Source organism: Nannochloropsis gaditana, assembly GCF_000240725.1.
Source record: "Nannochloropsis gaditana CCMP526 unplaced genomic scaffold scaffold138, whole genome shotgun sequence".
NCBI lineage: Eukaryota > Eustigmatophyceae > Eustigmatales > Monodopsidaceae > Microchloropsis > Microchloropsis gaditana.
This window is the reverse complement of record NW_005803815.1, coordinates 15,418-28,960: the sequence shown is the minus strand read 5'-3', so window position 1 is coordinate 28,960 and position 13,543 is coordinate 15,418. Positions and strand designations below refer to the sequence as shown.

Genomic DNA, 13,543 nt, shown 5'->3' with positions numbered 1-13,543 from the left:
ACTTCTTTGCCCACGTCTAATCCCTCAACATAAGTTAGACAGACGAGCCGTGTGAACGCAGGTGGCGAGACTTCGAGCCGCTCTTTGCCAACGTGCTTTGGACGCGTTCGCGCCCTCGCGGAGGCAAATAGAAGCGGAAGGTGAGATCACCATCGCGATACAATGACACAGTCTTGCTCCGCTGAAAGCCTGGGAGCGGGGGCATGGCTCGTGGGGGAGATGCAAGAGATAGTTCACGGTACGTTGGCAGGTAAAGTGGTCCTACGGAATACATTCGTGACGTGTCTGTGGCTGATTTCTCCGTCACGGAGTAATCATGATATAATTTTGATTGAAATACAAATTCCTCTTCGAGATGGTTGGACGTTGTGGAACGCGAGGAAGTTTTACGGGCTTCTTGCGGTTGCATTCTTGTAGAGTGCTCTGACCTTTGTTTTTCAATATCCCCTGAATCATAACAGCTGTCGCCGCTGCGGCTGACAGCATTCATCTTCCTCTGGGAGCTTATAATGGGCCTGTACTTGTCTTGTTTAAGGCAATTTTGGTGGTGATGGTGGTCTATTTTGTCCTCCTCTACCTAGAACGGCGTCACAAGCTCGTTAGCGATTGTCGCACGGGATTAGCCTTCCTGTCTGTACTTTTCGATATGTTCGTCTTCAACAAACCGCGCACATTTGCCCGTTGCTTCGCTGACGCGGTCCGCAAATGGCCTGACAAGGTAGCGGTCCAGTTCGTAGACGACGGCCGGGAGCTGACCTTCCGGGAGATAGACCTCCGCGCCAACCAGGTAGCCCACCTGCTGGCGCAGCACGGACTGGGCCGGGGGGACGTGGGTGCGATCATGATGACGAACAAACCCGAGTACATCATTGTCGAGCTGGCCATTGCCAAGTTGGGGGCTGTGTCGGCTCTGCTGAACTTCAACTTGAAGGGCGAGCCTCTGCGCCACAGCCTGCAGGTGGCGGGGGCCAAGCTCCTTGTCTTCGACGACGAGCTCGCCCAGGTGGTGCTGCCCGTGGTACAGGCCTTCAGTCTGGCCAAGCCGGGGGAAGAGAACGGGGGCCCGGTGAAGGGAAAGCCTGGGAGAGGAAAGGGAGCCCCGGCGGCCGCGGGCGGCACCATCCCTGCCCTCTTCGTGGGTCCGGGGGACGCGGCCATTCGGAAATGGGCCGTGAGTCTGGACAAGGGTGTGGCTATGCAGCATGAGACAGTGCCGGACCCCTCCATCCTCTCCAACCAGTCGCAGAACGAGCCCATGTCTCTGGTCTATACGAGTGGGACCACCGGGCTGCCCAAGGCGGCCGTTGTCAAGCACAAGCGCGTCTTCCTCATGTCCATGAGCTTCGCCCGTCAGTTCGCCGTACGGCACTCGGACAAGATCTACTGCACCTTGCCTCTCTACCACTCCGCCGGGGGAAACATCGGCCTGGGCATCATGGTCAACAAGGGCTGCACCCTCGCTTTGCGCTCCAAGTTCTCCGCCTCCAAATTTTTCAAGGACGTGCACGACACGGGCGCGACCGTCACGCAGTACATTGGGGAGCTTTGTCGCTACCTCCTGGCCACGCCACCCTCGCCCTACGACCGAAAGCACAAGCTCCGGCTTGCATTTGGGAATGGGCTGCGTCCAGATGTGTGGCCCCGGTTCGTCAGCAGGTTTAACATCCCCGAAATCGGCGAGTTCTACGGCGCAACGGAGGGGAACGTGGTTTTTTTCAATTACTGGGGCCGAGGGGAGCCGTCTGGTGCCATTGGAAAGGGTGGCTTCTTCAACAGGATCATCCTGGGATGGACGATCGTCAAGTTCGACCCGATCAAGGAGGAGCCGATCAGGGACAGCATGGGCAGGTGCGTTCCTTGCGCGGACGGGGAAGCGGGAGAGCTCTTGGCCCGCATCTCGGGGACCTCGGAATTCTCGGGGTACTACAAAAACAAGGAAGCGACAGAGAAGAAGGTGCTCCGGGAAGCCTTTGGACGCAAAGGGTCGCACTGGTTTCGGTCGGGCGACTTGATCATGGTGGACGAACAGAGCTACATTCATTTCGTGGATCGGATCGGTGACACCTTCCGGTGGAAAGGTGAGAATGTGTCAACGACGGAAGTGGCGTTGGCCTTGGGACGGGTGGACTGCCTGGAGGAGGTGAATGTGGTGGGGGTGGAGGTTCCAGGGAAGGACGGAAGGGCATGTCTGGCGGCGATCACACTGCGCGACGGGAAAGAGCTTGACTTGGACATGACCTTGGAGGAAGCGAGAGCACACCTGCCGGCCTACGCTGTGCCACTTTTCCTTCGCGTCTTGAAAAAGGGGACGCAGGAAACGACAGGGACCTTCAAGCACATGAAGGCCAAGTACCGTACCGAGGGCATCGACGCGGGGGCGATCGCGGATGACATGTATTGGCTGGACCCTTCGGAGGGTGTATACAAGCCTTATGGCAAGGCGGAGTACCAGAAAATCGTGTCTGGCAAAGCGAAACTCTAGCCTTGGTAGCACGTCGAGGCGGCGAGTCTGTAGGCTCCGTAACGTGGGCGAGTCAAAATGCTTTCTTATCAATGTATAGTGAGCTTGAACCTCTCACACGTTTGCGTGATTGCGTCGAAATGATGGACAGGACTGACGTCCCATTGGAGCCCACAAGAGATGACGCGGGGCAGTGATACGATGCTGGCCGCAGTGGATGGAAAGTTTGCCGCGGACCCAAAAAGGAATGTAGGACATGTACGATGCAAGAAATCGTCTATAAATTATGCAATTCTATACAGTTGTCGTATGACCTGATGAACTTAAGTTTTAAAACGAGATGAAAACGCGCAAAAGAAACTAATGCCTTTGATCGGGATGCTTTTGAGGCGAAAGGCACCAAAACGTTTCGCTTATCCGGTGCGGTCCTCACAGTATCAAGTTTTAGATGAATGAGAACCAGAAAGCAGTCGACAGAGCACGGGGTGGCGCTTCCTGCCGTCCGACACCCTGGACGTGTGCATAGCCGTGACTCGCCCTAGCGGCACACCCATGCGAAGTCTGTTGTACTCAATCTTTACTCAGCCTCTTCCTTTCCCACGGCTTCTCACGAGCTTACGGACCTCTATAAGCCTGTACACAGCCGAAAGCTCCCCCCCGGATCCTCGCCAACTCTCCTAACACGTCCTTGCCTACACCCCCCACTTCCGCCACTCCATGCCTTCCGGGGCCTTGCGCTCCTCCTCCTTCTCGTAGTCTTTCTTCCCCACCTCCTCCCAATTGGTGGACAGCACCGTCCCTCCCGACGTCTGGAAAGACTTGACCATCGCACGCCGTGTCTCGTCGGAGCCCTTGGCGTAGATGTCCCGGAAGAGCGTGTTCAAGGCCTCGTCCCCCTCCGGCTTCTCGCTCTCCAATTCCTTCGAGATCTCTTTCTCGACTGCACCCCAATCTTTGGTGCTCGCATATGGCCGCAAGGGCTTGCTGCTCGGAGCAGTGGCAGGGCCTTGTGCCAAAGACGGGAGAGCGGTCGCGTGAGAGTCGGGGGTTGGCGCGGAGACCGTGTGGACCGAGGCGGCTGCACCTGGCGAGAGAGCACACAGCTCAGGCCACGTCAGGCCTTCCATTGCTTTCCTTAGCTTGACTTCAATTTTGGTCGCGAAAATTTTGCTGGTACTCTCCTCGGGAACCACGGTCTCAAAAAGAGCTCGGTCGAACAAGACGTCTCCGTCTGCGCCCACTGAGACTTTCAGGTGGCGTGGCTGGACAGACACGTTGGCGTCCTCCTCTCTGAGGCCTTTATAGAGAATGGTGACTGTCACATAGGATGTGGTCTGGTAGAATTGAAATTTCACATGCCCGGCTGGGATAGCTGGCGCAGAGGAAGGGGGATGCGTAGGACTCGGCTGGGAGCGAGGAACCGTAGCTTCAATTCCCTTCGCACCTTCTTCTTGCCTCAATTCCTTTCTACCACCCTCTGCCACTACTGTCATGCCCTGCTCATCGTGCTCTCCCAATTCTAGAGTCGTCTTTCGCAGCCACACGTCGTATCTACGCCCTTGAGGTTCGGGTCGGTCGCCAAGCAAGGCACGCCCCCGCATGAATGCCTCCTTGGCCCGTGAGAAATCCTCCAAAGCAAACGCCGCGACTCCTTGCCGATACCATGCTACTTCAAAGTCAGATTTCAGGGATGCGGCGGCTTCAGCGTCGTGAAGGGCTTGTGATGGCTGATTCAACTTCAAATGCACTGCTGCCCGCGAAACGAGGGCAGTTGCGTCGTCAGGGTGCGTTGCAATGTAAGCCGAGAAGAGCTAGAGTTGTAGCGAGAAAAGGCGAATGAAGAAAGAGTAGGGAATACAAACGGGGAGGCACGTGGGTTTACAGAAGCGGAAGCTCGTGGTGGCGTGCTTACAGCCCAAGCGAAGCTCTGCCCTCGACCCCCCACTTTATTCCATCGCACCTCATCCGCCGTGGCGTAGTCCTCGTCCATGAATGCAAGCTGCGCCTGCTCCATAGCTTCTCACCGTGCCTGTCACATCGAAGACCGTATGTAAGATTAATGAAGCAAACCTTGTGGGACGCGATGGCGCTGTCTGGCAGGTTGTAAGGCGTCGCATTTTTAATCTCTCGATTTATTAAGCGATGAATTTCTTCAAGGCGAGGGCGAGGAGGATGGCGCCCACAGCCCAGCCCATTCCCAGAGGGCCTTTGTGCAAGAGGCTTTCCATGAAAGCACCGTGCGATGGTTTTCAAACATGATCAGACTTAGCTCACATTTGCTACTGCTCCTCTTTTCCACGAACAGGCTGCTAAGGACCGGTCAAAGCCGAAAGCCAGGGCCAGGTCCATATAGCGCCCCGTTCGCGCAATCAAGCAGCACAACGAAGGCTTGCTCTTTCAGTAAACTTTCGTTGTGCCCACTGCAGTCCATTCGCAAGACTTTCGGTTCAGAATAAATTATGGAGGTTGGTGGGGGCGAGACCGTGGAAAGTGTGCTGAAGCGATTGGATCAGAAAAGCGAGTACGCGGTGGTCCGAGGTACATGTGTTGGCATCCTGTTCATCTCGCTCTGGGCTTTGAATCTGCATGTCTTTAAAGTTGCCCACATCGATATATCGTGCATCTACCCCGCTAAGCTCGTCAGCGCGGGGGGGTATGGTGGGAGCGGGAAAAGCGACCATGGAAGCGGCTCGGGGGGCAGCAGCAAAGACGTCGGCAGGACTACAGGCAGCAGACGGTCGCCCTCGGCCGTGCTCCAGAAGCAGCAGCAACAAGCCCAGCAGCCTGTGTGTCACCCGCGCAAGGTGATAAATTTGGTGACTGTGTTGGTGCTCGCCATGGTGTTCTGCATCCTCATCATGTCCGAGCTCCTGGGGCAGCCCTACCAGCACGCCCCTTTCATCTTCTACTTTCTGCTCTTGGCCGCAGTCATCTACCCATCGGACACCACTTTGATGTTCAGAGAGCTTGCCCTCTTATTTGGGCGGGTCCTTTGGCTGGTGGTGCTCCCGGGGACCGAGATTCACTTCCTGGAAGTGTTGGTCGGCGACATCCTAACCAGCCTGTCCAAGGTTTTCTTCGAGGTCGGCCTCACCTGCGTGGCCACACTCCTTTCTTTGTCTCCGGGGCTCTTCCGCATTGTCTCCCCCGACATCTTTCCCACCCTTCTCGCCTCCACGCCATTCATCCTGCGCATTCGCCAGTGCGTGGTACAGCGCCGCGGAACCTCCTCTGGGAAAGCCCGCTTCCTCGTCTCCCTGAACATCCTCAAGTACTGCTCCTCCATCCCCGGCCTGTGGCTGCCGCTTCTCCTGGCCCCTCACTACTCCACCTACCAGATCGAGCGCGTGCTGCTGGTCGTCCTTCTCGTCAACTCCCTCTACTCCTTCCTGTGGGACGTGATCATGGACTGGGGCCTCGGCCACGTAAAGCTGACCGGCGCGCCCAAGAAAGGCGGCGGGGGGGCCGTGCGGCTACGACACTGGGGCCTCCGACCCACCCTCTTGTTCGGATCGGCCGGGTCCTACTACGCGGCCATCGGGCTGGATTTGGTCCTTCGGCTGGTCTGGGTCTTAAAGTACGTCAACTTCGACCACCGGCTCTCGTATGACAAATTCATGCTCCTGATAGAATGTCTGGAGGTGCTGCGGCGTGGCATATGGTCGATTTACAGGATTGAATGGGAGTGTCTGAGCATCAACGGGGGTAGAAAGGGGGGTGGATTGCTCGGGAGGGTGGAGACGCCGATGGGAGGGGGGATCGGCATGGTTGCGATAGGAAGCAAACGGGCAGGAGGGAATGGGGCGGGGAATACGCTAGCGCGAGATGTGGAGGGCGAGGTAGATTTGGAGCGCTCTGTGGGGATCGAGACTGAAAGTGGGGGCGGCGAGGGCACCGATGTGACGACCGTACTCTTGTCGCGCTGATCGCAGTCATGCCGTCGGCGAAAAAAAGGGATTCGCAACCGCTCGCTCATGGCGTGCACCTTTCCGTAACTGTAAGTATATTTTGAGAAGGTATATTTTTTAATCTTCACGCCTGAGAACTTGTTGGCTTCTTGAGATAGAGCCAGCTGAAAGTATAAGTACATTTGTCTGCCCGTCAGGTAAAATAGTTGAAATGACAGTCAACCCTTGCGCAACTGGTACGGCGAAAGCTCGCATCGTTCTTTCAAGTGGCATCGACTGGAGAAGATGCCCCTCCCCAATCATCCTTATACTTTAAATTACAGTGCTGTCGTCGTTGTAGCCGCGGGTCTTCCCTTGCTTTGTGTCCTAGTGCACTCAAGGTTTGGATACCCCTGGGAAAGATGTGCCTTCAGACCCCGCTGGCCTAACTTAGTCCTCTCATGTATGCATATGAACAATTTTTTTATGTGTCTGGCAGTAAAGGACAACGCCCCCGCACTGCTCGCCCCTTTGCCCCCGTCAATGCTGTCGAATCACTGGCCATGGCTGGGTGTGGCGAGGTCAAACACGGCACACCTACCACTGCACTCTACAACATTCGGGCAGCCCCCCCCCTCGGCCCGCCGTCTCCGTCTATTTCCACATGGCTCGTCGCTCTCAGGCTACCACCGCCTCTACATCGAAGCTCTCCTGAAGTTGATCCTGCTTCTCCTCTTGCCTTCGTTTTTGAAAATTTTCCGCCTTCGCCTCCTGCACGGGGCCTTTCCGCTCTAAATGCAGGGCTTTCCGCAGGCTCTCAGCGAAATCCACCACGCCCCGCACACTGAATTTCTCCGCAATGAAAGGCGGAATCCCAGCCGACTTAACGTGGCTAATGGTGGTGAGATGAGCGCGGTTAGGGTCTGTCGGGTGGGGACGTACTTCTGTGACGCCCAAAATGATCTCGGAGCGCGCAAAGCGGGAGGAGCGCGGCACTTCCGGATGGTCTGTGAACTTGGTCAGCATCACTTGAGAGCCGTCAGGGCGCCGAACGACGTGCATGATCGTGCAAAACTCGTGCGCCTTCTTCTGCAGCGGGGGTAGAGTTCTATTCCAGACTATCTTGGTGTGGGGCCCGACACGCGCCACGTCGTCCCGGCCTTTGCTGTACTTGTTGTACTCGCCCACGCGTTCCGAGTCCACCAGCAGGTCCATTACAGCCTCAGGGGAGGCGTGCAGCACTGTCGACAACTTCAGGCAGGGATACTCCCGCCCATACGCGTCTTCCGCCAGATTCCGCCTCCAAATTTTCGTGTCCTCTTTGTCCGACACAGGGTGCCAGCCCCCGCCCTCATCTCCCAACGCCTGATGGCCTTCTTCCTCGAGCGACTGAAGGAGGGATAAGTACCGTGGGTCCACTCCTTCCAATGAGGCAGCAGCGTCACCATTCAACATCGCCTCAGCATCCTGGACCAGGTGGGCCTGCTGCCGCCGAAGTTGTCGCAATAAGCGCTCGGCAAACGAACTTAGATGTCCCGCAGGCCTCCTCTCAGACGTACGCCGGCGCTGTAGACGCGGAGGAAAGCGACTTAGAAGTCCCGCCACCGCAGACGAGACCCGGGTTGATTGCAGGGTGTTCCTGACGCGTCGTACTTGCGACTGTAACGTCGTCCGGACGGCTTGGAAAGGCCTCAGTCGGCGAGTGACACCATCCGACTGGGAACTTTTTCGCTCGTAACTGAAACCCGAGTCCGCGGCCGCTGCTCGAGTGGCTTTTCGAAGCCGACGATAGCTTACTTTACTGCTTCCCAATCCGGGGACCAGATCGTGACGTCTATCCGCTTCCTCACTGCTGCCACCCGTGTCCAACCCACCAAATGTCAAAGGCAAATGCGTATAGCTACCCGCCGTGCTTGGTGCCTTTGCCTTAGTATCTCCTTGCACGATGAGCACTCGGGATACGACAAGCACACCGCATGCTACCACAACAAGCAAGAGACGAACCAACATGAGCATTTCTTGCTGACGCGCCTTCCAAGTTCTCCTCCTGAAGACACCGGAACATGAAGAGAAAAAGAAATCAACTTCAGTAATGATATGTAGCTCAATCAGGCCACCAAAGATGGTTACACATTTTTCAAGAATACATGCGTGAGATCTTCACTGGCGAAAATTATAGAAGGAAGCAATTTGCATGCCCTGAGGAGAGGAATCAAGGCTGAATCTCGAAGCCACTCGGACTTATGACTGACCCGATTCCTATGAATACGATTTTCCTGGTACCGTTGGCGTGGGCATGCGTTCAGCTGGCGCCCAAATGCCACAGTCTAATCAACAGAGTGATTCAGTAGGCACATGAAAGCTGGACAATTCACCGCGACTGGTCGTAAATCCCAAGGAAGGCGAAACGCCGCCTCGAAAAGTTCCTGATAGAACACGGCCGTGCGCCGTCACGCCGTTGCTCTGGTATATATGATGGATTAGGACCCGGGGCGAGGCGGGCGGCGAGGGCCGCCCAAGGGGGAGAAGGATGATATGATGGAAAAGGACCTTCGCGCCTTTTTCTGCGCGTTCTCGGTAGCATCGCGCTTGACTTGAGGACCCAGCCACACACACCACACACCTCCTCCTTGTCGTTTCCCGTCTTAAGCTTTCCTGTCTTTCTATTTGACCGTTCACGGCGAAGAGATGGAAGAGACAGCATGAAATTTTCAATGTTACCAGCACAATCTTTGTGGGTTTCGGTAGTCTTGTTCCATTCTGATTGCGAATTATTATCCGGACTATTGCCTTCAACGAACAACAACAGCAAGAGGCATCTGCAAGGAACAGGGGCTCGATGACAGCAAATCACGATTTGAGGAGAGCAGATCGGGCGAATGTGCAAGTGGTTCTACTATTGCTTGTTGTGCTAGGTGGAGCTGCGGCCTTTCTTCTTCCATCTCAGCATTCGACCATCACTAGCAAGGCAACTAGACGCGTGGCCCCTGTCCAGGCCACACCTTCTCCCGCGATCGACCAACACGATTTCGCGACCGTCAGTATTTTCAGTGGAAACGATGAGATCCAAACATTGGATGCTAAGGTATTGGCCGCCGCCAACGCGGGTCAACCTAGCAAAGGCACGGGAACTATGCCGCTCCTGGCGACGACAGTAGAGGAGAAGCCCTTTGACGCAGTAGTCAAAACATCCAGTGGCGCTCTTAAGGGATTTGAGGGGTTTGCAGTGTTGGGAGCCTTGCCTTTGGCTTTTTTCTCTGCACGCACATTGGACAAAAAGCAGAAGGAGACCGAGGCGGAGGCTGCTCGACAAATGGAAGACGACGCGGCTCGCATGGCGCTCGAGGCCGAGCAAGCGAGGGTGAAGGCCCTTGAGGACGCGCAAAAAGCTGCCAAGAGGGAGATGCTTGAGGCGAAGATCCAGCGAGCCCGCGAAGAGGAGGAGCGCCTTCGCAAAAATCAAGAGATGGAATTGGAACGAGAAAAACAGAAGCAAGAGCTCTTAGCCGCGCAGAAGGCGGCGGAGCAGAAAGTACAACAAGAAAAGCGAGAGCAGGAGCAAGCGGAAGCATCCCGCCTGCAAGCCAAACAACGAGAGGCGGCGGAGGCTGCCAAGCAGCTGAAAATTGAGGAAGAAAAGGCGGCGCAGGCTCAGGCTGAGAAGGCCAAGGCAGAGGCGGCGGCGGCGGCAGCAGCGGAGGCGAAAGCTAAGGCGGAGGAAGAGCGGGCTATCGCTGAGGCCAAGGCTCAAGCAGAGGCAGCTCAGAAGAAGGCTGAGGAGAAGAGACAAGAGGAGGCTCGTCAGGCGGCCGCTGCCCAAAAAGCGAAGGAGGAGGCGGAAGCGAAAGAGAGGGCGGAGCATGAGGAGGCCATGCGTCTGGCGGCTCAGAAGGAGAAAGAAGCTTTGGAAGAGAAGGCACGTGTCGAGGCACAAAAAGCAAAGGAAGAAGCGGCTCGTCTCGAGGAGGAGAAACGCGCTGCAGAGGAGGCAAAGATCCGGGCTCAGCAAGAGGCCGAGGCGGCGGCCAAGCGGAAAGCGGAGGAAGAGGCTGCTGTGCGCAAAGCCCAAGAAATAGAGGCAGCGCGCCAAGAGAAAGAGAGGCAGGAGAAAGCTGCTGCAGAAGCCAAGGCACAAGCAGAGGCAGCAGCCAAAAAGAAGCGGGAGCAGGAGGAGGCCGAAGCAAAACGAGAGGCAGAGGAAGCTGTGCGAAAAGCGGAGGCAGAAAGACTGAGTGCACTCAAAGCCGCTGAAGACAAGCGTAAGCAAGAAATAGCTGCGGCTGAGAGGGAAAAGCAAGCGGGAATTGCCCGAAAGGCAGCTAAAGAGCGCGCCGCCGTCGTGAGGGCCAAGCGCGAGAAGGAGAACGCGCTAGAGAAGGAGCGCCAAGAGAAGCTAAAGCGAGCGAAGGCAGCTGCACTGGAGGCTCGAGCGGAGATTGCAAAGGACTCAGACGAGAAGAAAGCGGTACCACAAGCAAATATCCGTGCTGCTAGCACTGTCGACCCAAGGGCCGCGCAAGCCCAATCCGATGAGCTTCCGGCCCCGACAAAGAAAGATAAGTCCGCTGCAACGGACGAAAGCGCCGAGCGTGCATTGCGGGAGGAGAAAGTTCGAGCACGGGCTCGGGAGCAACAAAAAGATATGTCCAAACGTATGGTGGAGGATTTAACTGTGAAACTTTCCATTCCAAAGCTGAAGGATTATTTAAAGCAAAACAAGGCTCAGTCGCCCAAAAGCAGCGCGAAAAAAGCAGATTTTGTGAATGCCGTGCTTGGAGTGGCAGAAGAAAAGGGGTGGGAAGTCTCCGTGATGGAGCTGCAGAATCTTAGCAGCGTTCAGGCTAAGGGTTTCGGCGGAGGCGGTGGACCAGGGGCAGACTCCAAAAAGAAGAAGAAATAGATTTAGATGACCACGCATGGAGGAATACTGAGCCTTGTCCCAGCTAAGCTAACTTTGCACGCCAGAGTGTTTTTAATCGAGCTTGAAAAGGAAGAAAAGCCAGCATTTTGCAAGACCATCACCCTAGATTGTTTTTCCTTTTTCATGCGGCGAGTTGTCTGTGGCTTGGGCTCGATCTCATGGCCTTATCCTCCTTTCCATTCAATTTGTTCTGTTCTTGAGTGAAGGGCTTAAGGCACGGATGAGGACAAATTTGAAAATCTCTAACCAAAGAAGCACCGGGAGACGAGACAACAAAAACTGCACAATGCGTTGAAGGAAACTATTCTCGAAAATGTCTAACTTAAATTGCTCCGTGAGCCATTTCAAATTATTTGGTCTTTTGATTTTTTTTTTCCACAAAAATAATATATCCTAAGAAATGTCCTTTTCCTTCACACCTCTTAGGATAACCACTGGATTTCAGACTTTAGACCCCTCACGCCCAGCGCCGCTGATCCTCCTTCGCGTCCACAGGCACGTACCAGGGCGGCAAGCTTTCACTCCCGTGCTTGGGGTTTAGTCGATAATTCAGAAAAAGTTCTTCTCCATCTTCCAGGTCCGTTGTGGCAACCAGTACGACAGATTGGATCAGGGCTGACTGGTCCGGGCTACCTAGTAAAGAGCGAGGCCGCGCGAACGCATTCGGTATGTATGGTCGCAGCTCGTGAGGGAAACCCCCCCAACCCAGTGGATCCTGAGGAAAATCATACGCAACAGCCATAACGTTAGGCTTTCCATGGTTGCAAAGGTGAGCCAATGCGTATTCATTATGCGGCATCTTCTCTGCCGCCCGCCCGTCAACCACAATTTTATCATAGCGTTGAAAGAGAAAGATATCCGGGTCCGGAAAGAGCTCTGCTACTTCTTCGGCTTTTCGGAGGTGCTCAGGCAGGTAGACCAAGCCAGGATAGATGCCAACGAGAGATCCGATGCGAGCACGTCCCTCCAGGAAGACGCCCCTTCCAGCTGATAGTATTGAGGAAGGTCCATGGCAAAGCGTAAACCCTAGATCTTGTCGCAAGGATTTAAACACACGCCCTCTTCGGGCGCTCTCACGAGCACTTTCCATATCCTCTCTTTCTCCACGCCGCGAGATGGAACTTGTTTGGGGCCGTCGCCTCCGGTTAGGTGGCCGCCAGTCCTCTCTTGCTTGAGTTGAGCCGCCCGTACCACCATTAATTTCTTCAAAGCCATGATGCATCCTTGATGCTTTAGTTGTCTCCTCGACGGTGCGGGCTGCATCAATGGCCAAAAACATGCGCAATATCTGGTGATCTAGGTTTTTTCGAAGTATGTTTACTTGCTTGTAGCCTGCCATGCTTTGCATCCGCTCTGCCTCTTGCTGCAATGTTTGACGGTCTTCTTGGTGTCCTATAGTGATACATTTCCACCACGATGTGAGCAGCAAAGCGGTCTCAATGTCTGCTTGTTCCTGATTGCAAACACGACGCGCCATTGTTGTTGAAACAGAAAAGTTGAAAATGAAAGTTGCGTTAAACTGTTTGATTCATGCGAGGCTTGAAAGTGTGTCAAATGATAAGTATTTCGCTATTCAGAGGGTTCCTAACTTCATAACGACTTGTTCTCGCGATCGTCGCACTTGTTTTTCCGGTGCACAACGGATAGGCGAATGTTTTGAGCAAATTTACCTGTAAATCCCGCTGTCGTACGCTATATCGAAGAAAGCTCTGGCGCAAACGATTTAAAATTGAGCTCATAGCAGAATTCGATAGAGTTGCGGAAATTATTGCGGAAGATATTGGTGTTTGAAGGCTAGTTGCTTCGTAGCAAGGAGGTAAACGCAGCCCTCAGGCTGCTTGTGCGCCAAAAGGCACGTTGCCCGGAAACCAGCGAGGCTACCTTCGTGCTTCTGGGTAGAAGCTTAAATACTGATGTATACTGTTCGTCGACATGGAGACACGGTGTTAGTGCTACGAAAAGAAAGGGTGCAGTCGTAGGACGATCCGGGGCCAGGAAGAGCTCTGACGTACAAGGAGAGTGACGCCACTTCAAAATCGCCCCAACACTAGGCATCATTCCCTCGTTTCCGATGCCGGTCACCATTCCTCGTGAAGATCTACCAATGTAGGTAGCTGATCAAGGTATACAAGAGTAGGGCTAGACGCGGCATCGGATGGACGGGCTGTGGGATTATGACGATTTCAAAAAACATGGGCCGGGGAGGGGGATTAATCGCTCAGAAAGTCGAGCATGAGAACCTCCAACAACTATACAGTCACCAGAATATACATA

The 13,543-nt window shown here is 54.9% G+C and overlaps 1 protein-coding gene across 1 annotated transcript; it reads left to right on the top strand.

Annotated features, from left to right (window-relative positions):
• Positions 1–5,509: 5,509 nt before the first annotated feature.
• On the top strand, positions 5,510–5,948 carry NGA_2028000 (uncharacterized protein; the record flags this gene model as incomplete). Its single annotated transcript, XM_005855680.1, has 1 exon — positions 5,510–5,948. A coding segment is annotated over one exon (439 nt), but the record flags the coding sequence as incomplete, so codon positions are not given.
• Positions 5,949–13,543: the final 7,595 nt, after the last annotated feature.